Genomic DNA, 26,718 nt, shown 5'->3' with positions numbered 1-26,718 from the left:
GTTTGTCGACTATAAATGACGACTGGGACACAGGGACACAACTACAACGGCGAAGCGCCCCCAACAGCTAGTATATATATATATATATATATATATATATATATATATATATATATATATATATATATATATATATATATATATATATATGTGTGAACAATAATTGTGCATTTATGTATGTTCTTGAAAACGGCTCCATATTTTTTTTAGGAAAATTGGTATCTAGGTATATAATCGCATAAAAAAAACAATCTAGATAGGTCGGAAGTCTGAGAAAATTTGTTAAGAGCCTTAATTTTGGTTTTTGCAAAAGTCTTGTACTATGTTAGTACATCATATAAGCATTTCTTAAGACATCATACAAGGACTTTCTTATATGACATCATGCATAGCATAAATAAAATTGTTGAGTTTCCAAACTTATCAATTATTTATACTATCTTTATAAGTGAGCAATAATTTTGTATTTTTTTTCGAAGACGGCTCCATAGTAATCGAAATTCAAGAGTGTCAAGAATGAAAAATGAAGAGCAAAGATATGGGCGGTTAGAAGATGCGAAAAAAAAACAATTGAAGCGTGTCAACAATGAAATGAAGAGCAAAGAAACACGCGGTTAGAAGACATGCGACACCGAGCAAGTGAGCGAGTCAAAAATGAAATTGTAGAGCAAAGACGCACATGGTTAGGACAAAAACAGCGGCGTGTCAAAAATGAAAATGAAGAGCAGACACACGCGGTTAGAAAACATGCGACACTGAGCATGTGAGCGAGTTAATGAAAATCAACCTGGAGAGCGAGAATCAAAACGTGTTAAAATTGAAAATGATTTTCAATGAAACCCGATGATGATTGGGTTTGGGATTTTGACATAGATTAAGTCATCAATGCCTACTATACCTGTTATGAAATGAAAACTAATGTTTTCATTAAATGAAAACTATGTTAGGAAAACTAAGGTTCGACGATATGCATTTCATAATGACGAAAGACAAGCCGAGGTACAACGAACTAAACAATATGAAAACGATAGGGATGATTAATATGTTTTGGATTTTGACATGGGTAAGGTCATAAATGCCTACTCAACGTTTGACAATCAAAAACGTGGACTAGATAAATAGTTAGATGAAAAAGAAGTTTTAGTTCCACCAACTGAACAATTAAAAGAAACAAAAGTTCGGCGATATGTCTTTCAAATGACAAAAGACAAGCCGAGGCAAAAGTTAAAGGTCCAATAAAGAAAACAAAAAAAACGAAATTTACAAAGGCACTGCTTCTAATTTAAGGTTTATTTGGACGTCATGACATCAAGAAAAGGCTCAAATTGCCTGCGTTTAGAATACAAGCGACAATAAGAATCCATATATGGAAGACTGCCGAGTGCCGGGACCCGGCGGCAAAGGCCACCAGGTATAGTGCCAGGTACTATATATATATATATATATATAAATATATATATATATATATATATATATATATATATATATATATATATATATATATGTATTATATATTATATATGTATATATATATATATATATATATATATATATATTATATATATATATACATATATATACATACATATATATATATATATATATATATATATTATATATATATATATATCTATAATATATATATATATTATATATATATATATATATATATATATATATATATATATATATATACAAGTTCTTAAGTTTAAAAAAAGCTTTTCTTTTGTCGTGTTCGATTAAAAATTTTCTATAGGACAAAGAGAAGTTTAAAGGAGAAACTCAGTCATCCTTCCAAAGAAGATGAGAAAATTCATCAAATCCAAAATTTTAACACAGGCAAGGACTTAGAGGCTAAGGCTTTTCATAGATATACCAATTTTGCAATAAATTAGAAACAAGAAAAAAGAGAAATTTTTCCCTTCCCTTCTCTTCAAATACGTATCGAATAAATTCTATAAATAAATGATATGAGGTCGAAAAAAGTGACATAAAAAAACAAAACAAAAAGGCTGGATCTGAATCCAGATCTGAATACGTACCCCTTTTATGTTTACTGAAACACAACTGGATAAAAACCTTGACGTTGAATGCCAGAACCTAGTTTGATAGGATGTCCATTGCAAAATAAATGTTCTTGAGCTAATAGTTCTGAGACTATGTGAGCTTCACAATTCAGAACGTACTTATAGCATCCTATCAACAAAGGATATTACAACTCCTCTTTTGACGCAAGGAGGTGTTTGAAAAAAGTTTGCTATTACCTATCGTTGTGCTGAGGTTTTCTATAAAACTCAGAGCTAAATGGTTTTTTGAAATTAAAACGTTCAGAAAAGGGAACTTACAGTTATTTTCTAGTTCTAAGGTGAACCCAAGATTAGAATATAGAGTGTTATAAAACGTCAAAAAATCCTAAATGACATTTCTCTGTGGTTCTAAAAAGAACAAAAACGTGTATAACTAAAACAAAGCAACTATAATGATAGTAATAATAACAAAGATACTCAGAAAAGAAACGAATTTTATGCGAACCTGAGGCCACAGTCTGACTCATTTAGTATAAATATTAGCTAGTACTTCATTTCTTCTGAGTACATAGTTTCCACTTCTGCAGGTCTTGCCTGTCAGAGTTCGGACCCATAAACTACAAAGAAAAAAATTGACCAAACGTTAACAGGTGCTTGAAGATATGTTCAAGCAGATATGCCTAGCTACCAGGGCATTCGGTTATGATTTACCTATTAGATTCAATCCGCTTGTAGAATATTTTACAACTAGGCTTTCGTATTCTTTCTTTAGTGTCCTTGCTTCAGCACTTCACAAAGCTAACCTCACCCCTATTGCCTCACACACCCAGCGTTTCCACCTTACTCAGATCTTATGGCCCTTCCATGCATTCTAAGCTAGCAAAGCGTCTCTTACAATACACTTCCCCGCATTCTTTATCCTTAGTTAAAAAACTTCCCAAGTAAAGAAGCTTATCTACTTCTTCAATCATTTCATCCTATCTCTTACTAATCTCCAACCCATCCCCAATCCATAAATGATTTTTCTTTTATATGTTATCATTCTAAAAGCAAATATAATGATAATATCCATAACGAAAATGCTTAGTAAAAGAAGAAGAAGAAGAATGAATTAATCGTGAAACTCCGACCAAAGACTAAGACCGTTTAACTTGAAGAACCCTTTACCTTCTTAAATGGAGAATTCAAAATCTTATAATCCAAAACAAACTGTCATTTTTCCCCTTATAAGTAGGTGGCTACAGGAACAAATTATAAAACGACAAGTCGAAGAACTAAGCTCTCAAAGGGATCGTTATTACCACCACTATGTATCTTTATTGAACTGATATATTGCAGCATAATAAACTGGGTCGTTGTCATACATGAAAAATAATTAGCCTAAATATTATGAGCGAACCTAATATTCATCTTTCTTACGATACTCAGCTTTTCTTGTTCTCAGATTTATGTTATCAGATTTTGTCTCAGATTTATGTTATTCTTGTTCTCGGAATTATGTTATTAAAAGTGTCACAAAGGTACTTTAGACATGGGAAACACTCTGAAAGGCTTTAAATATAACAGAGAAAAATGGCTATTAATTAATTTCTTTAAAGCTTCAGGTTTCATTTATATTTTTGGTTTAGTTTTGAAGAATGTAAACAAAAAAAAAACCTAGGAAGTACAATTATTAGTCTACTTCTATGGTTCTTTTGAGTAACCTTGACTATTCTGGTGACTTTCTTTATCTTTTTGTTGATGTTATGACAAAATTAAAAACACAAAGCTCGAAATAAAAAAAAAAATTCATGTTACTTAACCGAAACATAAAACCAGTTCTCTCTCTACCAACTGTACATTTTTAGATAAATTTACTTAAAAACCAACGATTTTTTTATTCAACAATTTTGAGTGTCAGTACTAGAATATTTATGCAAGGATAGGTTCTTGAATATTTGTCGTGTTACTAGTTTTCTTCTTGTGGCAGCTAAATTAAAATAATCATATACATGAAATAAATAATCGTTATTTTATAAGTAATTATCATTTCAATTCAAATTCTTTCATGCTAAAGACACAGCCTATCTGTTTCTTTGTTTTGGAAAAATAAGCTAATTGATCCTTTATTATAATAAGAAGGAACGTGGATTGAATCTCTTTTTAGCAGGTTATTATGGAAGGGGATTATAAAAATATACCTATTGTAGATAATCTCTTTCGTTTTCTTTTTATTATTTGTAGCTATTTCACATTTTATTTCTTCATTTTTGTGGTCTTTATTTTCTGTTCCGGTCCCTTTTCTTGTTCTTCATATGGCCTTAGAACCATTTCTTGTAATCTTAGCAAAGTGCTTGGATATCTTTTACTGCCTTTTGTAAATTCTAGTGTTAATTTTGGGACAAACCATTTTAGGTCTCAGAAAGGTTACGGTTGTCAGAAAACCCATAACGTTGTGTCTTCTTCTAATCCAAGGTTTGAAAAGAGGTGATGGCCTGTATATATGTGCACTAGATTTGTCAAAAGCTTTTGACTCTGTTGTGCACGCTCAATCTCTTTATTCCTTGGTTTCAAATTGTAAAAAAATTTCTATTATTTATCTCCTAAAGTATTGGTATGGAAATTCTTTTCTCCGTCCTAAAACAAGCAATAATTTTCTTTAAATTATCTAATTCACGCAAGGCAAGGCATGATGCAGGAGGGGGAGGAGGAGGCTTATCTCCTTCTATTTATAAACTATATGTGTCTAACGTATTGCATAATCTTTCGACTGCTTGCTTTTTAGAAAATTCTAATGTCTCATACTAAATTTACACAGATGACATTCTTTTAATTAGTCGTACACGGAAGGGGCTTTCCGATTCTGATAATCTTATTGCTTCTTGTTTTTCGACTATTGAACGTTTCCTGAATGTAAATAAGTGAGTTCCTCTTTTTTAATGTATGTTAAGGCTTCTTCTAAATCTCCACTTATTTGTCAGAATTTTTCTATACCTTTTGTCGACCCCATTAAATGGTTTGGGAATCTCGATTAAAAATCGTTTACGGTCATTTGGTTTGCGTACACTTCCGGCGCTAAGTTTAAGCTCGTATTTAAGCTACGTATTTTCGGTATTCCACTTTATTCGCCACCGTGGCATAAGAATAGATTGTGGCATAAAAAAAATACTGCAATACTACAGTCTTAATTCTTCAGTTAAAACGGCAAAAATGGTCCTGTTCCATGAGGAGTTGTCTGAGTCTGCTATTTCAAAGTTTCAGCCATTTCATGGTCTTATCCCATGTTTCTGCTCTAGTTGGTTGTTTTTTGTTTTATTTTTGCCTCTTTTTTCTTGTAATTCATTACTACATTTTTGTTTTGTTATTTATAACGGATTAAAATAAATTATTATTATTGCATAGCAAGTGTATTAGAGCCTATGTGCGTGGATCAAACAATCTATCGCATTTGTTTTATTGGTGTTATTGAATAAAAAACAAAATAGGTTCAAGCAGAAGAATCTGTGTAAACCATCCTAATGTTTTTTCTACAAATGTGGAGAACACACGACAGAAGACAGAAAAATTATCAACAACATTTGTAAAGATAGCTCAACACAACTATTTTGGTATTAGGCTTTGTGACCAGGACAAATAACATATGAAGCAGCACAGATTGTCTGTGGAACTTTTAAATTATTGGAAAAAGAAAAACCAAAACAAGTGGACTCATCCTGATTTAGTATCTGCAAGAGCCCAATCGCTCGTACGCTCACACGTCGTTTCCAATGTTTCAGCAGCTACCAGAGCTCTGTGAGGACGAACGAATGTTGTCTCTCTGATCAGCTTTCTACTATCACTAAAGGTGACAGCGAGTATAAGTATATATAATTAAGTCCTCAATGTTTTACCAAGGTGACATAAGGTATCTCACCTTGGATATCAACCTGAATGAGCCTTATGAGTTACCTGCATTCATGTTGAAGGACAAAACTTACTTGAACCAGGAACAAAAACTACATTTTATCATATAAAATAAAAATCCATACGTTGGCGTTTTTCAGGAGAAATACATATTGCATTCTCTCGCGATATTAGAGGACTCCAAGGAATATAGACTCTAAGGAATGTGAATTTTCCTGAATACCTTACTGATGATTGACACTTACTTTTCGGCAACACAAAGCGAAGTTCGAAAAGTGATCTTTTACATAATAAGAATAAATATGGCTTAGTACCGATTGCTCACTCAATAAATATGAAAGAACGTTGTGATTCTATTGCTTTGAATATCTATATTTTGAACATCAATAGGTGATTTATGTAGACTTAAAAACAATTTTCTCCTTGAAGAGCAAAGTAGCTAAACCAAATATGCTTGCTTCTTATGCCTCTGGAACAGCAGAGACAAAACACATCACTGAGTTAGAAAAAAGTGGCCTAAAGAGAAAAGACGGACATTGGGGAAAGGAATATCATTAATGCCTCCTTAGTTCCACGAAAGAAATTCATCTTTCCTCAAATGCATATCAATCTGGGTCCAATGAAGCCAATCATAAGGGCTCTTGATAAGGAAGGACCAGAATTTTCGTGTATAGGAGAATAAAAATGTTTCACCTAAATACGGAGATAATTAAAGCAATAATAGAAAATCAATTCAAAATCCACATGGCGAGAGAGAAATAAACGAAATAAAATTCTACCTGCATCTAAACAAAGATTTGCACGGATAATAACTTATAAAAATATGTTTAAAAATAACTACTGCTATTAGAAAAATTCCGATTAAATATATGAATTAATATAATTTCTTAAGCCTTAATGTAAAGGCCTGCCATACTACCATAATGTAAAGAAGAAACGATCAAAAATGGGGGGTTTTAAGGCCAAAACGAAAATTTTGAAAAAAAACAACAATATTTCGAAAGAATAACAACCTCTTTTCTTCAGTACGAACAAAAAAATATTTAAAGCAAAAAAAAAAAAAAAAAAAACAACAACAAAAACAAAGAAAAAACCAAAAACCAACGCGAAGAGTCAATGTAAAAAAAAAACCAATAAACCAATTAAAAACCAAAATTAAAAGATGAATAACATTAAATACAAGCCAAAACTAGAGGAATTAAAAACAAATACCTAACAACCAAAAAAAGCGAGTCTCTGATTTAATAATTCCATTCCTTACACAAACCCTTTGGGACCTGTATGGTTGATGACACAATGCGAAGGTGATTCAAGGTTTATTTTAGGGATGACTAAAGTATCGGCTTCGCTTTTGAGAATACCGAAATATGAGTCATTTATTCTTAAATCCCCAGTATCTCTGTTCAAAGCCAGATCTAAATGTTGCTATTTATAAGTCTCAACAGCCTCTCTGTGGTGCTGGACTGCTGAAAAATACCTTTGTCGTGTGAAATTAAACTAGCTTTGTTAAACAAATTTGTATGGTAAGGGTATTATTAATTGAAATAAAGTGCGGAGTTATTCGATCCGTAAACCGTTGATCCTTCCTTCCGATGTACCAGAGACCACGAAAGAAAAGAATTCCGTAGACACCGGAGTTTTCAACTTTCGGGATAGTGTCTTTACCTTGATAAATTTAGGAACTGATGGTTCCCAATAGATGGGTCTATAATAAGTGCAAGTATTATTTTTTCTAAGATTTTTGGATCTGTGGTCTGAAGCCCCTTTTACGTGAGGGAAACCAAGAGAAATTGAATTTTCCTTTTAATCTGTGTTTTCTGTGTCACTATTTGATAAGTTCTTAATACGTTTTTCAACCACAGAATTTATTAACGTAGTCGGATATCTTTTCCCAAGTAAAACATCTCTAAGGTGGTCGAGCTCCGAATCCAGGAAACGTGGAGAATAAACCTGCCATGTTCTATCCACTAGGAAAGTGATCACTCCCCTCTTCGCTGCAGGAAAATGATTAGAAGAATAATTTAAGTAACGGTCAATGTGTGTAGGTTTTTATAGACTCCAAACTCAAAACATGTATCACTACAGTGTACTAGGACATCCAAGAAATGAAGACGCCCATCTACCTCTGATTCCTGAATAAGTTTGAATTCTGGATCCAAGGAGTTCAGCAAGTGAAGGAAATACCCCAGAGATTCGTCACAATAATCCCACGAATAAAAAATGTCATCTTTAAAACAAACCCAAAATTCAGGTTTATGAACACTTTGCAAAACAACCCTTCTTCAAGATTTTCCATGATAAGATTAGCTTCTATCGGTGAAAAAGGGGTGCCCATCGGAAGCCCATATAATTGAAATTAAAGGTCCTTTACAAAGGGCTGTAAGTGAAAGAAGTGTCTGATTCGAAAGTGTACATTTTTCTGATTTAGATGGGTTAGAATTAAGTTTATGCTCCAAAATGAGTTCAGCCCTTTGGGGATCACGATTGGTATACACTAAATCCGCATCGAAACTGCCAATTTTCGTATTTGGTTTAGTTGAAACTTGCTTTACTTTAGAAACGAAATCAGCGGAATTTTTTATGTAGGATTTTTGAGCCTGGATTAGCGGGCCAAATAAAACTGATAAGGATTTCCCCATTTTTGCTGTAGGAGAATTAGATGAGGAAACAATTGGTCAAAGTGGATTATCAGGTTTATGAATTTCAGTTTATCTTGGTCTCCCTTACGTAAAAGTGGTTTTCAGACCAGATTCAAAAGATCTTAGAAAAAAATTGCACTTATTTTAGACACAGTATAACCATCAGTTCCCAAATTTATCAAGGAAAGGTGAAACTCCGGTGTTTACAGTACTCCATGCTCTAGTGGTCTTTGGTCTACCGGAAGGATGAATAAACAGCTTGTGGATAAAATAGCTCAGCACTCTACTTCAATTGATAACACCATTAAGAAGCAGTAAAAGATCAGAAAAATTTGACTCTGCCCTTGCAGGACACATTTATGACCACCCGCAACATACCATTTTTTTTAGAAAGCTAGTTTATTTAGGTCTAGGTTTGAACAGAGATACCAAAGATTTAAGAATAAATTACTCATGTTTTGGTTTTCTCAAAAGAGAAGCCAATACTTTAGTCATCCCTGAAACAAACCTTGAATTACTTTCCAATTCAAATATTGAAACGGATCATCAACCAATCGGGTCTTAAAGGGTTTCTGCAAGGAATGCAAATTAAAATCAGAGATCAAATGACATAGTTCTTCAAGTTATGTAATTGCTGGTTCTTTTGTTTGAGTGAATGAATTTTCAATTGAAATAGACAGTTGTTTGCTAGTAGTCTTCGATGGCAGTTCCGAAGTTTTTGAATTTAGTGAAAATTGTTGGATGTTTCGGTAAATGAATCTTCTTTTTAGTTATTAAGCATTTGGTTTTAATTCCTCTAATTGTGACTTTTACTGAATTTTTTCATCTTTTTTGTTTATACTGGTTTGTTTTTTTCAAATTGACTCTCCACGTTTGGTTTTTTTCTGTGTCTTTTTTTCTTTTCTAAATTTTCCTTAAATATTTTTCCCGCTGAAGAAGAGACGCAGTTGAAATTTTGAAATATTCGGTTTTTTATCGGTATTGTTGTTTAGCCTTAAAAACCACATTTTTGATCGTTTCTTCTTCATAATATTTGGAATACAAGTAAAAAAAGCTACATTTGATACACAATAAATATATAAATAATTAGAGAATTATTTAACTTGAATAAGCTGCCAAATATTAACTGCAAAGGATATACGAAAATATCTTAGACAAAAAATGTACGCGAGAGAAAAACTCCGATTACATCCTACAGACCAGCAACAATAGTTGTTTTATTATTACGATTTTTTATAGTGGCATATTATCATTGCAGGGAAAAAAAATCAGCATCGTCTTATTGGTCATTAGTAGAGACGGAAATTTTTTTAATTTCTTAAAATTTACCGTGTCTACCGTCTGAAAGGAAGCAGCTATAGAGAAAAATTATGGAGTGATTCGCATAAGAAAATAGTTTGGAAATAGCGTTTGTCTCTTTTAATCCCCCTTGTGACTTTTTGTTAAAAACTGATTATTCCACATACAAATAGTTCAACTGCCAAAAAAAAAAGCCTAAAAAACAAATGCACCCAATATCTCGACCCACTGCGATGAAAATATCCCATCACCAAACCGAACAAAAGCTGATAGTCAGTGAATAATATTTAAAATTTTGCGCCAAAACAAGATTTAGAGCCAGATTTGGCACTTTGATACTGGTGACATTATGAAATTTGGTTGTTTTACAGATAACTACCTTCGTTATTTAAATTTTTTTATTTTCAGAAAAAAAACTTACGCTCACACTGCATTAAATCCAAATTTATCTGCTGAAGTGCGCTTTGTGAAACTGCTTTAACGTCATCGGAAAGCAATCGCTCAAGAAAGTTGTCGGAAACGTGCTTACATGCAGAATAACATGCTTCCTGTGCAACACTCACCTAAAAAAATAACAAAAGGAAAAGAATAAATTTTCTTCATGGATTTTCATTCAATAAAAGTTCTAGTTAAATTATAGACACAACACGCAGGATTTTAGCCTACTAAATATCAGAGACAATGTTCTAGCGTTTGACTCAAGTAAAGAACCAAAGACTTCAATGTAATATTTTTCCCCCAGAGCCATTTCATATGGAAAGGGTGGTCGTGGAAACTTCAGAGGGGATTCATTCGACCGAAAAATAAAAGCTCTATTGCCTTTTTTAAGGGTCAAAAGTGGCTCCCTCCCTTGCACAATTTTCTGCCAGGCCACCTAGCCCCCAAAGACATCCAATCATAATTTTGAAACAGTCATTCTGTACAAAATAGTCGAAAGATTCAATGAATATGACTTCGGGGATGACAAGACCTCTACAAGGCCTTGGAACAAAGGCCGCAAATGAAGCAAACTGGGATTTTTTTTAAACATATACTTTATAAGAAAAAAAGGAACCTTGTGCAATATTTTAGGAATTGCAAAGGTATTAAATTGAAACTTTCAAGGAATGTTGAGGAGGATATTGAACTAAATCGAAAGAAACTATATACATCCAGGTTGTCAAAAAGATGTACTTGCAGTCTCTCAAGAACAGCTAAGGTGTATTAAACTGAAACTTTCATGGAATGCTTCATGGAGAGGAAATGTTTGATTGAACTAAACCGAAAGACAATATATGCATTCTGTTCGTAAAAAAAAAACACATCTGCAATATCACAGGAACAGCTATGGTTATTAATTTGAAACAGTCAGGGGTCGTTGAGGAGAGTGTTGAATTAAATAAAAAGACACTACGCGCATCAAGGATACTAAAAAAGGTGCACCTTCAATATCTCAGGCATAGATTACAGTATAAAGTTGAAGCTTTCAGAGAGTATTAAGGGGGATATTGAACTAGATCGCAATACATTACGTGCATATTGTCCAGGTTGAAATTGTCAGGGGATATCGAGGGCCATTTTAAACTCAATCAAAATACATTATGTGCATCCAGGTCATCAAAAGAATATATCTGCAATATTTCAATAGCCACTAAGGGTATTAAGTTGAAACTTGCAAGGAATGTTGAAGAAGATGCTGAGTTAAAGCTGCAGACACTATGTGCATCCAGGTTGTGAGAATTGCCATAGTATGGAAAAATATCCGTATTATCAAGCAATTATACGAACTTGGTAATAAAAAACAAGCAGAAATTAATAAAAAGAATTCCTAAATGAAGTATTTCAAAGAAAAGTAAAGAGCCATATGAATAATTCAGACTCAAAACGACCAGAAATTATTATCAACGAATAAATGGAACCCAAAGTGGTAAAATAAATAATCACATTAAACATAGAAATGGCAGGTACTGCCATATATAACAGATAAATGCTAAAGCACATAAAAATTAAAAATGAACAATCAAGTCAAACTAAAAACCGAAAAGAATTACTACAAACAAGCATAGGGCTACCACTTCCCTCTAAATGTTTTACAGGCTATTATGTCATCTGCACTTTACTAAAAGCCAAATGTTTTTGTACTTTTTTCTTTTATATTTGAAACATAGAAAAATAAAAGATGCTGTTTAATAAAATTTTGAATCTTCTATTGCTAATATCTCCAAGAACTGATATCATTATATATTAAAATTGGGAAGTCCCATTTCTCCAATTTACGCTGCTACTTCTAAATCAACAATTTTCACCGCATTGATGAACCAAATTATAACTAGCAAATTGACCGAAATACTTCAGTAGTTGATAAGAGTGTTCAAGAACACTTGATTTTATTGCGTAGGATCATTGAACCAAATCCCCTTGGCTTTGTTTTATGCTTTTCTTGGAGAGTTATGACATCTACCTTTGCAAAAAAATCTTGCATTTGTTTACTGGCCTTCCCAAATTATGTCTATAAGCAAGGGTTTTAGTTTGAGTCACAACAGCCTATATCACAACAGTAACTATTCACGTATCAGAATGAAAAAAAAATGAAGTAAATTTGATCACGATAATCCTAGCAAAGATTATAATTTGCTAACTATGAATGCTCAAGTGCCATCTCGCAATATCAGAACAAATTTACAGTGACATATTCAGAGTAAATATTTGCCATGAAAGTGCTTGTTTCTTACTTATGAAACTGATGCTTTAATAACAGTAAATACAACGTTAATGATAGTCCAAAGGTGAGATACCTGAAAGGTAGCATCGTCACCTATATTCTTAAGATACTCTTTGTACAATATTGATCTATGATGCTTTACCTGCTTTAGATTTTATCTTATAGCCTTACGTGGAGCAGTCAAAACCTTAGACGTGCAGTAGTCAAAATGTAGGGTAAGTTTTCTAGATACTTGGAATCACACTGATGGAAAACATTTTGTGAAATTTCTTTTTTAATAACTTATAGGTGCTTCTTTTAAAAAATGACTTTAAAAAAAAATATGGGGTGCGGCGTATTCCCCCCACTAGAAATTTGCCCCCTAAAATTATCTCCGCATGTAAAATTGAGCCCCCAAAGGGAAATTCCGACAAATATAAAAAAAAATAAGAAAAGAAGGGATTATGGGAATTCTACCTATATTCTAAAATACATGCAGAATATATGGCGTGGAATCGAACAGTTCGTGGTAACGAACTGAAAGTAAGGAACTCTAAAAAAAAAACAATTTTGATAGCAATTATGCGTGAAAAGAAATATTCTTTTATGCTGATTCCAAATATGTGAAGTTCATTAAGTAATGTTACACATTAAACACCATGAGAATGAGAAAATTTGCTTATTTTCGAAAAATGGCAAAAACAACTCCAAAAAGGCATTTGACTGAAATTAAAATCATATCATCAGATCCAGCATATTGGAAAACCCTACTGTGGAGGTTTCAAACTCCTATCTATAAAAATGTAGAATTTTGAATTTTTCCCTGAAGAAAAATCATGGATGCGTGTTTATTTGTTTTTTGTGAAGTGGTTTTAATAGCAATAACAATTAAATTAACCGGTAGAAACGAGGACCCAGTTGGTAAAGTCCATTGCTCCCCTATGAGATTTTGGCTAGTGACGTCTCTGGTCGGTACCAGAACAAGTCCACGGAAGCTAAATACTCGTACCTCTTAGTCCAAGCCTTTTATCTCTGTCCTCTTCCATCATGGGGCATCCTTCTACAGTTGTCACTAATTTCTTCTTTTCAAACTTATTTTCTCTAACCTTTATCTTGCCCTACTAAGATAACTACTACTACTAACAACTCACTGCACCACCAAGCCGCCTGAGGCCAACACAGCACCAACACGCTCCTCTTTAATCCCAATCTGTTCAAAGCCTCCCTCTTAAATCCCTCCCAGGAAGTTCCCATTTCCCTTAATTCTTTTCTTACCACATCCTCCCATCCTATTTGGGGACGACCTACTTTTCGTTTGGACCTAGACGGTTGGCCGACAAGGACAATCTTTGGTAATATATCATCCTTCATCCACAGAACATGCCCTAGTCATCTTTGATAACACCACCCCCAAAAACACGGAAAGAGAATTATTTAAACTAGACCTACGTTGCCTGAGCAACGTGAAGTGTTGCGGCAGCCTTTGTCTGGCTTCGCCGAATAAAGTGTTGCGAGAGCAATACTTTGGTTTTGTTTCTTTGCTATAGGTTAAACGCTGAAGTTGTCATCTTAAAGGAAGCTTTTAAAACGTTATGTTCACAAAAGAACACGGTCAGTAATCACGTGATCAAAGGCTATTCCTCAGCGTTGAAAAAACAACAATAACAAAAGAATATCGAAAGAAGGGACTAAATTGATTTTGCACCCAGTTGAACTAAATCCTTTTCAATCGTAGACATCGTAACGGATCAAGACTTGGAGCAATATCTTACATAATCTAGTTGGTATTATAAAGCTATCCGTAACTTTTCAGGATCAAAACACCATAGATGACACTCCATTAATTATTACGAAACTGTCTCGTTGTTTTACGTTATCGTTTGTACCCGTTGCGTAAACACTTAATTCTAGGTTACAGTGAGTATGGGTAGGCTACACCAACTAGCAAAAGTTACAAACCCCTCTTCACTAAAAATGATTGTAGCCTAACAGACGATTATTACTTACAAGTCCCCCACATGTCCCACAATTGGTATCGGCTTATTTTTGGTTTCAGTGTGTACCCTACTACTGAAGTTGTCAACCTTTTGAAACTTTCAAAATAGTATATCTCATGAAAAAATTTTTGTACCAAAAAATGGATGACATATACTTTGATCAGCTCATCAAGAGCTATCGATTGCCGTCGAAAAAAAATTCTATCTGTCTTAGTTCAAAAGTTGATTTTTTTGCCATATGCCAACTTTCTAACGTCACCACTTAGAAAGGAGCAAAGGATAAGCTCCAATTTCTTTAGCAATGACGGAACTTTTAAAGTTTAAGAGGTACATCTGATAACATTTCTCTACCTCAATCCCAAGTCCGAAAAAACAAATGGTAAACCCAGCCAAAATCACGGGAGCACTTTCGGACCCGTGTGAAAATGCCGCTTTTTTGCTTCTGTAAATTTCTCTATTTATCACTCAAAGAAGATGTGGGGGCGGGTAACTGCCGCATATATTTAACACTTATAGATTTAGTCCATCTTCAATTTGAAAGTGGTGCCTGCCTGTTTGCCTGCTAGAACGGAGCTTTCCACTCGACAGTAGAAACATGGTTTGATGAAACGAAAGCTTGGCTGCACAACTTCAGATACTCCTCTCTGACATAGGCTACATAATTCCACTTCACTTCGCACACCGTAGGCTCTGGCTCGTGAACAAGCAAAAACCATCCCTTTGGTCCCAGGCAAGAGCTCTGCGGAGCTTTCCAAAATGTAATGCCATATTCATCAACCCCGCCAGAGATCCACACTTTCCGTAAAAACCGCACAGGTTAGACCCTTACCAGTTTCCAGGAATAAGCCGACATCGCCGGCATAGAGAAAAAAAAAAAAAAAAAAAAAAAAAAAAAAAAAAAAAAAAAAAAAAAAAAAAAAAAAAAAAAAGGACAAAACCAAAGTGTTGCTCTCGCAACACAATAAAAATGTAAAAATAAACTTTTCTGGATTGTTACAGAATAATAATACAGCTCTTGATTATAATTTTAAAGTAATATGTGATACAATTTGCATTCTAACTAAAACGAAATTTATTTCAAAAAAGAAAAAGTTCGATAAGATTAGTAATAAGGATAACAGATTATATTTACCTATTAATTTTACTTGTAAGTAGATTGAAGATATTAATTTACCAGAAATTTTAAATCAGCGGCATGTGAAACAGGCCCTTCCTAGTAATTAGAATTATAATGATAGTCCAGTTTTAACTTATAAATTTTCAAAAACTATTGGGCAAATTATTTTTAATTATAATTTAATACTAAAAAGATTAGATAGTTATATAAATTGGAAACCGGTTTGTAATTGTAAGCAGCTTGGCCCATTTGTAAATCCTACTTACAAACATGTTATAACAGGGGACTTGTCAATAATAAAGCAAGATGATCTTCAAATTATAATGAATAAAGGGGCTAATTTCCGTCTTTCTCATCATCTGAAACCATCGAGCGTTCTTGATGGCTTGGAAAATGATTTTGATTTATTTACTGATAAGTGGTGTAAGAAAGAGAATAAAAATAAAGAGAGTTTTCAAAGTTGAAGAATTTAATTATTAGTAGAATAAGAAATAAAATATATTCTGACTTAAAAAATAGTAACACTAAATCCTTATTTTATAATGCGAAGATTAAACAAGCAATTGCTAATCTAAAGAATGAATTTGTAATTGTGCCAGTGGATAAAGCTAATAATAATTTTGCCATAATTTGTCAGAAGCTGCATTGTGATATCTTAAAAAGGGAGTTATGCACAACTAATGTTTACGAAAAGGTAAATATAGAGGATGAGAATTTAATTGAAAAGACTGAAGAAATACTTTTTAAAAGTTTTAATATTAAAATAAATGACAATGATAAAAATTTCCCTTTCCTATATTGGACTGTAAAATTTCAGAAGAATCCCCCTAAACCACGGTTTATTGCTGGAGCAACTAAATATCCAACCAGCATTGCTGCTACTGACCTCTCTTTAATTTTAAAGGAAATTGAAAATAAACTTAAAACCTATTGTTCTGGTATTAAAAAATTTTCGAATTTTAATCCATATTGGAGTGTTAATAATTCACTGCAGGTAATAGATTCTTTAACAATGGTTTCAGCTAAAAGAATTGGGTCTTTCGATTTTGCGACAATGTATACTAATTTATCACTTAATGTAGTGTTTGATAATTTAAAAACTGTTATCAAGAAATCTTTCCTCTTATCTAGTAAAAGGTTCTTAAAAATAGACACTTATAATAAAAAAGCTATATGGAAAAATTGCTTTAATACTACAGTTAACTTGGGATGTTACAGCTTGGATATGATTTTTGAGTTATTAGAATTTGTTTTATACAATACTTATATAAGATTTGGGGATGATTTGTACAAGCAAATTGTGGGAATTCCCATGGGGGGGAATGCCAGCCCATTTATAGCTGACTTGTCTTTAAGTCAACTAGAATATAAATATATGATGGATAAGAATAATCCAATTAATTTAAAACATGTTTTGTCAAATAATAAAAGATATTTAGATGATATTTTGGTCTTAAATTGTAAGGATTTCATTGATATTTCTAAAAATATATATCCATCAGAGCTTATTCTTGAGCATAGTCATGGCGCTGGTCATGAAGATCATTTCTTAGATTTAAATATTAATATTTGTGATAATAATAAATTAAGTCTTAAAATGTATAATAAAACGGATGATTTTGATTTGAAGTGATTAGTTTCCCATTCCCTGAAAGTAATATACACTCAAATATCACATATTCAGCATTTTTCTCACAGTTACTTCGTTATGCAAGGATTTGTAGTAATTATATTGATTTTAAAAATAGATGTAAAATCTTAAGCCAAAAAATTGATATCAAGAGGTTTTTCTGCAAATAAATTAACTTGGCAATTTAAAAAATTTAGTTTTCATTATAACGAACTTTTAAATAAATATCAAAAGAATTATCTAGAAATACTTAAAGAAATTTTCAACTAATTTCGGAGGTTCGAGAATTGTTGTCGCAGCGCCATTTATTTTGAATTGTGTTTCTAATTGAGCGGATTTTTTTAAAATTAGCCACATGGTAAAGATGAATTCTATAATTGTTTAGTTCATTCAGGTTTTTTGCAATGTGTTAATATTTGTGATTTGGTAAAATTTATAATATTTAGTTTACCTATTGTTGCTAAAAAGAGGGATATATTAACAGGATAAGCTTGTTTTGGTTTTACTTGGTTGTTTTACATTTGCTGTTTTTTTTTCTTTCATAGGCATGTATTTTGGGGGTGATACCTGACACGGGGATGCCATGGATATTCTGTGGTATCCACAACACTGTGCTGGGTAGAGAATTTAAAGTGGCGAAACCCTATATAGGCCAGTGTATTCTCCTGATGAGCCCTTGTGTTGGGTTACTGCCTCTGAATTATTTGTCTATATTATTTTTTCTATTGTTTGGTAAATGACGACTTATACTTATTGACGACATGACTGCCTGTCCATGGATTATTCTTTATGGTTGATTGTGTATGGCTAAGCTGTTTGACCTGTGTGATTGTATAGATGAGTAGGGTTAAGGCCTCATTCAAGTGCTGGTCTATATTAATCACTAATTTAGGAAAACAGTCTTCCTTTTCTCCTTCTGTCTCTCTTTTTTTTTTTTTTTTTTTTTTTTTTTTTTTTTTTTTTTTTTTTTTTTTTTGTGCTGTTGCATTGGTGATTTCTCTTTTCATGATAAGATATTCTTCACCATACATTCTGACCACTTATTTGCATATAAGTAGAATATTTCAAAATTGCTTCTTTTCTTCATCATATTTGTTTGGCATACTTTTTTGCTGCTCAATTGCATGTTGGAAAAATTTTCCAAGGGGGGAATACGCCTAGCACAAAATTCATAAATAGATATAACGGCTATTTTCGTAGAAATCTCTTTTAGAGCTTGGTAATGGTGACGGATGAATAAGAAGCTGATGTTTAACAGACCAGAAACCAATATTGATCGTTTTCACGTGTCACCACCGGTTATTCTTTTTGGGGCATGATTACCGACGTACTGTCTATTTTCGTTAAAAAAAAACTTTTTGAGAAACAAAAAGAAACACAAGACACATTTCCATCAATAAATCCAAATTTCAAACTAGAAAAATAAACTAAAGTAACAGTGAAAAATTTTGTTAATGAAAAATTGACCATCCATTATTTTTCTAAAGGCTTATCTTGACTCTGATTTAATTTTAGTGGTTGGCTATTTTCAAGAATATTGTACAGTAGGAGCCGTGTTCCACGTGTAGCAGAAGTGTGTCAAAGGTGGCGAAGGAGGCACAAAGTGAGAGAAGTGTACCTAGTGGGACAGAACAAATGTCATTCGGAGGTGCTCATTAGGTAGGAGAAAGTAAATACCCCCTCGATTTAATCCTAAGAATAAGCCACTATATGAAACTTTACTAGTTATTTGGCCAAAATAAAGGACTACATACATTATAATAGACAAAATTTGGTTTCAATCCGAAATCCAGTCGGAAACCTTCCATAAGGAAACATGCTAGCCAAGCGTAAAAATCAGGAAATATACTGGGAATCTTTATTCCTTATCATCTTGATCCCCAAGGTTTACCAACTATTACAAAGAATATTGATCGCCCTGTTCAAATTGAAGCCGATTCTCCATATATTAAAACCATAGAGCCTAAGAGGCTTGAAGCAAGGGCTCAGAATGATATTCAAAGTGGGGAAAGAATCAAGACTGGAGATGCACTTTCAGTAGCATAATTTGTTAGTGCTTTAGTACTATCATCTTTATTAAATAAACTGTCAGTTAGCAAACAACTCATTTTCTATAAGACGTAAACGCGTAAGACTAGTGCCTCACGCTCTGGTTGGCTAACCTGCTAGGCACCCAATTGCCATAGGGACTTTTTCGAAAAAAGACCTCTTCCCTCCAAAAAAAGAAAACAGACATGCTATATTGCCCCTTTACCAATGACAGCCTCAGTCTCTTTATGTTCCTCTTGATGTACCAAACGTCATTTCATTAAATATTTTAATATAGATTTAAACTATAAATGGCTCTGTTAAAGTAATCACCAAGGGTGTATTCAGGATTTTTGTTTGGGGGGAGGTGCAAAAAACTTTAAAAAAACAATAAAAAAATTTTATATGCATTTTTGTAACATTTTTATGAGTCGGACGAAAAATTTCAAAGGAGGGAGAGTCAAACCTATTTTTGAGGGGGGTTTCGAAACTTGACTCCTAAAATAAGCTTCTGCCCAAGTACCCATCACCACCCACTTCAACCTCACAAGAAAATAACATTCTCTCAAGAAAAAAAAACATACAGTCATGTCGTGCCAATGGAACTTACATTAATATTTGGAGACAAGAAGACGTCAGTTCCTTAATTGTCATTCAGTATCTATAATTTCTATTTATGTAGCAAAATCTCAAGCGTAGTTAGTTATGCAAGCATCAATAGCAAGAGGGTGATAAAAATATAGAGAAATGAGCTAAAAAACATAGTTTTAGATTTTAAAGTTTCTTGCAGATCCGTTACTAAAAGTTTTATGGATATAGCACAAAGACCGAGAGGGAGACAAATTGGTTACAAAGAGCTTCTAAACATGTTATCTCCTAGTTTATAACATCTCTGTAGCTACTTACTTACGGTTCTGTTTGACCTAATACCATTTAAAAAACATATTTTTCGAGAAAAACAAAAAATGAACCCCCATCCTCTTAAACCCCATGAAGACTAGAATGTTATGTAGGATTTATTTAAATCATTTTGTTTTTTCTACTGTGAGTTTTTCAGCAGCAACAGCAACAACAAAAATGACAATGCTAATGAAAGTTTACAAATAGGTGCTGACACAAACAAGAGTAACACCCCCCCCCCCCCTCATGCCCACTAAAAGGCCAGCGCCATTTCCGATTTAATAATAGCTAATAACAATGTTTTTTTCCCCTTTTTTTGTCAAGACATCTCCAAAAGCGAAAGAAAATCACAACTCTAATCAAAATTTTAAGAAAGAAAAAAATGCTTCTTCGAATAATTACAATCGTAATTTTCAATTGAATTTTGCTATTTTAAATGTACACATTTTTGTCAACAATTTGCGGTCTATTAACAATTTTGCGATTCTATTTAAATTAGAAGCATAAGCCGAAAGAACAGCAAAAATTAAGCAAAAATTGACAATTTTTGGATCAATTCGTTCAGCTTGTTGAAACAATATTTTGAATTGGCTAATCAAAAAATGATTAACCAACTAATTTTCTATACATTTGAAAGTAGGGTACTTAATTAGATAAATGAAACTAGATCGATTGGTTAAATTTAATCATGCATAAAATGAATAATACACTTTAGTCTTTACAGAGTTAAGGGGAGTTATTGCACTTCTTTTTTTTGTGATATTTCTGTTCGTTTTGAGCTTGACTTGAATGTTTTTAATTTTCATTTTTCTAGTAAAAAGTTTTTCTTAGACAAGTTTTTCTATTCAATCTTTTTTTTTTACTGCAAAAGTTTTATCGAGGTTTACTTGTATGAATGGTAGTAAAAAGAAAGGAGAAAAAAAAATCAGCTTCATTGCTTAAAAGCAAAATGTTGGACTGCTATTTATTTAGAAAAAAATTGAACATTCAGTTAGAATATCAAAGCTGTACTTATTTGCGTGATTGTTTTTAATAATATTTTACTTGGAACCCAGGGAGACTTTAATATAATTTTCAATTAATCTGTATAGTTTTGGCTTTTATGGGGGTAAAGTCATTCTCCCCCCCCCCCCCCCATCATATCGACAAAAATTAATATAAACGAACGTTAATCCCCAATTTTATTAACAGAATCTTTTCATGTTCTGTTTTGGTGTAAAAGTTAGTGCGTTTGAATTAATTTAAGTCCAGGATATTCCTAAACAGTTTTAAAATATTCCAGCCGATCGAGAGATAAGAGTTTTGGCTTACAATCAAAAGATTCTTCCTACGTAGAGATCACCATGGCCCGAGAGCTTACAGATTCATGTTTCAAGAAGTTAAAAAAAAAAAATTAACGATCAAATGGATCGATACAGATCATTATATTTTTTTGTGCGCAATTCAGGGCACGTTTACAGGGCCATTGCCACCAACCCGAAAAGTTATTTCGGTACATTAGGGCTATCTAGTCCCCACAGACTTGCAGACGCAAGTTTCAAATTAATGGCCACAAGCAGTTGTCCCACCCATTTTCGGGCCCTCTGGCACCCTGTACATCCCCCACAAGAATGTGATACTCACTTGACGCAAGGATCAATCTCTGAGAGTTCCAAACAGATCAAAAAATTTAGAATTTCACCTTTTTCTGGCCTCCTTTTTTGGGAGGGGAGGGTCGCTGCACCAACCTAAGAATTTGTTTTTCCTTAGGTTATACACTAGAGTTCGATCTTTTGCCACCTTTTTGGGAAGCCCGTACCCCAAACCTAAATTATTTCTGCCAATCAGAGCTCATTGTGCATGGAAAATATTATTTTCTAGTCTATTTCGAGCCCCATTGTTGGGGTTTTCTCACCATAATTAGTGTTGCAGATTAGTGACTTGTTTCCACATTGGGGTCCCCTTGGTCCAGGGACTTACATATCTTGCTTTCACACCGTTGAGAAAACTCTTTTGGGGTCTGTTTGGGACCGTTTTCAAGCGAAGCCACTTTTTTATTTATTTTTTATTTCTTTTTTTTTTAAATTGAGCCTCCTTAGTCCGAGGATTTGCAAATATAGATTTCAAAGGAATGTGAAAAAAAAAAAAAAAAAATCGTCCCTTTTTTGGACCCATTCTTGGAGGATGTCGTACCCTTCTCAAATCTTTTAAACGTGAATAAAGGTTCCTTTGGCTGAGAAACTTATGAATGTGATTTTAATCCATTTGAGAACAACAAATCCTACTTTTCCAATTTTTTTTTTTTTCATTTCCATCGTTTCTTATGCATCGAAGTCCTCTTTTGCAAAGGACTAAGGACATAAGTTCTTTACAACTTTTTTTTAATTAGGCCCCCCCCCCCTTTACCAAGAGATTTATGGCAAAGTTTCAAATTGATCAGGGACAACCAGTTGTTGGTTGATTTACAGACCCTTTATACCCGCCCCATCCCAAGAAAGACCAAGCCAAAAATCAGATCATTAAAAAAATTTAAGCCAACCCAATAGCTAAGATGAAACATATCCACCTTTTTTCAACTATAAAATCTATTTGGAAACAATGGCCAACTTGCATAATTTATGTCTCTGGCCTTTGGGGCTAGCTTGGTTATGTTATCCCTGAGGCATATTTACTGAACTTTCAAGTGTTCCAAGATAAATGGCTATCTGGAAATTACTATCAGATGGAATGGTGAGTTAGAAGTGCCCTGGGACAAAAATGGCACATGAAGGGGCGGTACCCCTCCAATAACCTTTGACACTTAAAAAGGGTATCAGAACTTTCAATCTGAAATCAAAGAAGCCTGCACCAAAGGTCCTATAATCACATATTCCATACAAAGTGGCGAGGAAAAACAACAACACATGGAGGCACTTCCCTCCTAACTAATTCATTCCTAGTGCGCCGGCTCCAATTATTTTCAGTACTGAAAAGTTACAGAACTTTATCTGAAGAAATCTGCAACAATTTTTTATTGGGCTAGGCCCAGAGCCTCTGTGAAGACTGTAGCCTGGAGATACCTTTATTTATTTATTATAACATATTATCAAACAGTATTTTTAGTTCTTAGAAAGATAAAATAGAAAGAGTATTAAGAATAATATAGCTTTTCTTACCCTCAGATCAGCAATTCCAAAAGCAGAAAATGTAGAATTTAGAAAGAATCTTAAATCAGAAACAAATCCAGATGGCTGGCCGGATGGCTCGGATAAAGTCCAGTCATAAGCGGAGAGCTCAAAAAATTCATCGATTTTCGACTTCAGACGCTCATAAATTTGACTTTCTGCCTCAGATAGCAAATCTTTGAATACTAACGTGCCATGGAGTTTTACAGATTGAGCACCCTCCTGAATGCTGAAGAAAGAAGAAAGAAGGACTTAATTGGTTCGAAAGCAACTGTGCCTAGTGCCTAGTAAAAGCAAAGGTTAAATTAAGTCGTGTGTTATCATCCAAAAGGAATCAAAACACCTACTATGTAACAATTTATATGTAGCAACATATGATATATAGTAAAGCATGTCAAAATTTCCTAAGAAACGCTGAGAGAAATCAATACATTACCTCAAAGCATCAACGATTAATTTGTCTTATATATATACACAACATGTTTTCAGATGAAAAAGCAATAAAAATAAAATTTTTCATCAAAAAAAAAAAAAAAAAAAGAAAAAAAAAATCCTGGAGCTAGAACTTACCAGTTGGCACCACGTACTTGCAACCTGACCCATGAACAATGAATAGACCCTGATTTTGTTTCTGAAACCTTTGAATCTTGACAGACTTTGATTTAAATTGAGGAAAAAGTTACTTTTATGGAAATCGAGACAATCTCTCTTCTTCTAATCTCCCTTTTTTCAAAATATTTCGATCACCACACGAGAACTAAACAAATTACAACATTATCTGCTGTGCATCTCTTTCTGTCATCCTAATGAGTTCATAGATTAAAACCTTCCACGCCCTTGGAAAAAGATACACTAATAGAATTAGACTTACTCAGCTGGTAGGACAGATTGTTTCCCACGAGGCTAACACTAAGATTTCTCGAAGTGTATCTGGGATTAGTTAACAAGAAAATATATATATGCCCATAACGAGAAGTTCAGATCACTTACTTATTCAAATCCCGGATGTAGGCTTCCAAAGCTTTCATAGATTCTTCTAGATGAACAATATTAATTGAAAGCTGAATTACTTGTAGAATAGAAAGATTTGACTTCAGCAGATCTGAGAAACAGCCGGACAATGACCTGTCGATAAGGAGAGTAACAGCTTTCGAAATACCTTCAGCTAGCTCTCTTCGACTGAAAAAAAAAAAATGTTCTCAATGTTAATGAATTATCCAAAATGATTCTCAGACGACACGACCATACAAGGCACATCACAAACAACGCTACTATAAAAAAATTCATCGAACTCGGAACTCAGCAACATAAAATTAAATATCACCTTAGGCGAAACCAACCCGACAGAAACCAAATTACGTACAATTTAGTTACCATACAGCTTAATAACATTTAATTTAATCCCACAAGACTGAAGTAAATTTCTGGCAGCATTTGTATATCCTTTTCTTTGAAGATTTTTTGGGAAAAGCAAGAGAGCAGCTATGAGGCAGTTCAATAGCGTATTCTACGCAATTTAACATTATTTCTGAGAAGAAAACAATTGAAACTGTTTTGTCAAACAATTGGCATCTTTGATTGCGCTGAAGATTAAAAAAATTATTTCTGATTTTTCAGCACATTGACAGCAAATATTGGCACGTGCAACATCAAGTTGTCTTATTTTATCTCTAAAAATAATTTACTAAGCATTGACTGAAAATAAACTGTTCAATTAACTATTTTTAAGAAATAGCCAAATGCGTCCCTCAGCGTTTTTAGAAAAAAAAACTCTAAACACAAATAAGAGCTAAGAGCTCATATGGCACTTGTGACGAGGTCGGAAAAGCCAAGAGCCAAGAGCTCATATGGCATGAGCTCTGGCCAAATTCTAAGAATCAATAGATTGATCTAAAAGGAAAATCAGAGGCTCAATGCCGGTCAGGATTTAAAATAAGAGCTCTGAGACACGACGTCCTTCTGAATATCAAAATTCATTAAAATCCAATCACCAACTCGTAAGTTAAAAACACCCCATTTTTTCTAATTTTTCATCTCCCTTCAGCCCCCCAGATGGTGGAATTGGGTAAAACTATTTTATCAAGTCAATTTGTGCAGATCCCTGACACGCCTATCAGTTGAAGCACCGAAGTCGCCAACGCACTGGACCCCCAAATCCCCCAAAGAGAGCGGATCCAGTCCGGTTACGTCATTCACGGATCTACGACATTCACTTATTCTACCCAACAAGTTTCATCCCGATTTCTCAACTCTAAGAGTTTTCCAAGATTTTTGGTTTCCCCCTCCAACTCTCCCCAATTTCACCTGATCTGGTCGGGATTTAAAATAAGAGCTCTAAGACATGAGTTCCTTCTAAATATCAAATTTCATTAAGATCCGGTCAAAAGTTTTTAGGTTAAAAATATCTCAATTTTTTAATTTTTCCGAGTTGACCGTCCCCCCCCCCCAGTAGCCGAATCAGGGAAACGACTATTTCTAATTTAATCTGGTCTGGTCCCTGATACCCCTGCACAATTTCATTGTCCTAGCTTATCTGGAAAAGCCTAAACTAGCAAAACCGGGACAGACAGACCGACAGAATTTGCGATCGCTACATGTCACTTGGTAAATACCGAGTACCATAAAAAAGGTATTTTGGTTAATAATGAAAAAAGAACGCGAGAAAATGCAACCAAATCCGTTGTAAAAATGTTGTTTTGGAAAAGTATTTGAGTAATAGATCATACGAGAACAAGAAGAATGTAAGGAAAATTGAGAAAGCATTAAAATACGAATTAAAGAGGTGTAAAGCGGAGGCCATGGATAAAATTACTGAAAATCTGGAAGATGCGGCCAGACGGCATAATAGTGAAATATTGTATTGGCATATTAAACAGTTGAGAAGGAATCGTCTATCTGTACTTGTCCTAATTAAAGACAGGAATAAAGCCTCAATTGCTGATAATGATGGAGTTAAAGAGGGATGGGCAGAACATTTTGAGAATGTGCTAAACCGTGATGAAGTTACAGTAAATGATATAGAAAAGAATAAAAAAGACTGTGACACTTTGGAAGGAAATGAAGATCTATTTTGCGAGAAAGAATTAGAGACATTACTAAAAAGAATAAAAAATAATAAGGTCCCAATTGCTGACAGAGTGGTAACCGAATTTTTTTTATTTTTAAATATGATGCTTGTGAAGTTCGAGACAAATTACTGAAGATTATGAATATTATTTTTGAAAAAGGAGGAGTACGGAGTAATTTTAGGAAACTTGAAACTTTTATATAAGAAAGAGTATAAGAGTGGTAGTTATAGAGGCATTAGCTTGTTTCCTGTAGGAAAAAAATTACTAAGTATGATGACACTTTTTAAACGTAAAGATGCTGTAAATAA

At 33.6% G+C, this 26,718-nt stretch overlaps 1 protein-coding gene and 1 long non-coding RNA gene across 2 annotated transcripts in view; one reads left to right on the top strand and one right to left on the bottom strand.

Moving 5' to 3' along the window:
- The window catches only part of LOC136041511 (uncharacterized), a 183,028-nt gene that overhangs the window by 9,767 nt on the left and 146,543 nt on the right, over positions 1-26,718 (top strand). The gene's annotated exons all lie outside the window — the stretch shown is intronic.
- The window catches only part of LOC136041504 (exocyst complex component 6-like), a 93,711-nt gene that overhangs the window by 11,496 nt on the left and 55,497 nt on the right, over positions 1-26,718 (bottom strand). Inside the window, 3 exon segments of the mRNA XM_065726212.1 lie at positions 10,269-10,410; positions 23,334-23,571; positions 24,333-24,521. Coding sequence (XP_065582284.1) covers positions 10,269-10,410; positions 23,334-23,571; positions 24,333-24,521 — 569 coding nt within the window.

Source organism: Artemia franciscana, chromosome 2 (genome assembly GCF_032884065.1).
Source record: "Artemia franciscana chromosome 2, ASM3288406v1, whole genome shotgun sequence".
Classification (NCBI taxonomy): domain Eukaryota; kingdom Metazoa; phylum Arthropoda; class Branchiopoda; order Anostraca; family Artemiidae; genus Artemia; species Artemia franciscana.
The sequence above is the reverse complement of the archived record's forward strand: the minus strand, read 5'-3'. Positions and strand labels throughout refer to the sequence as shown.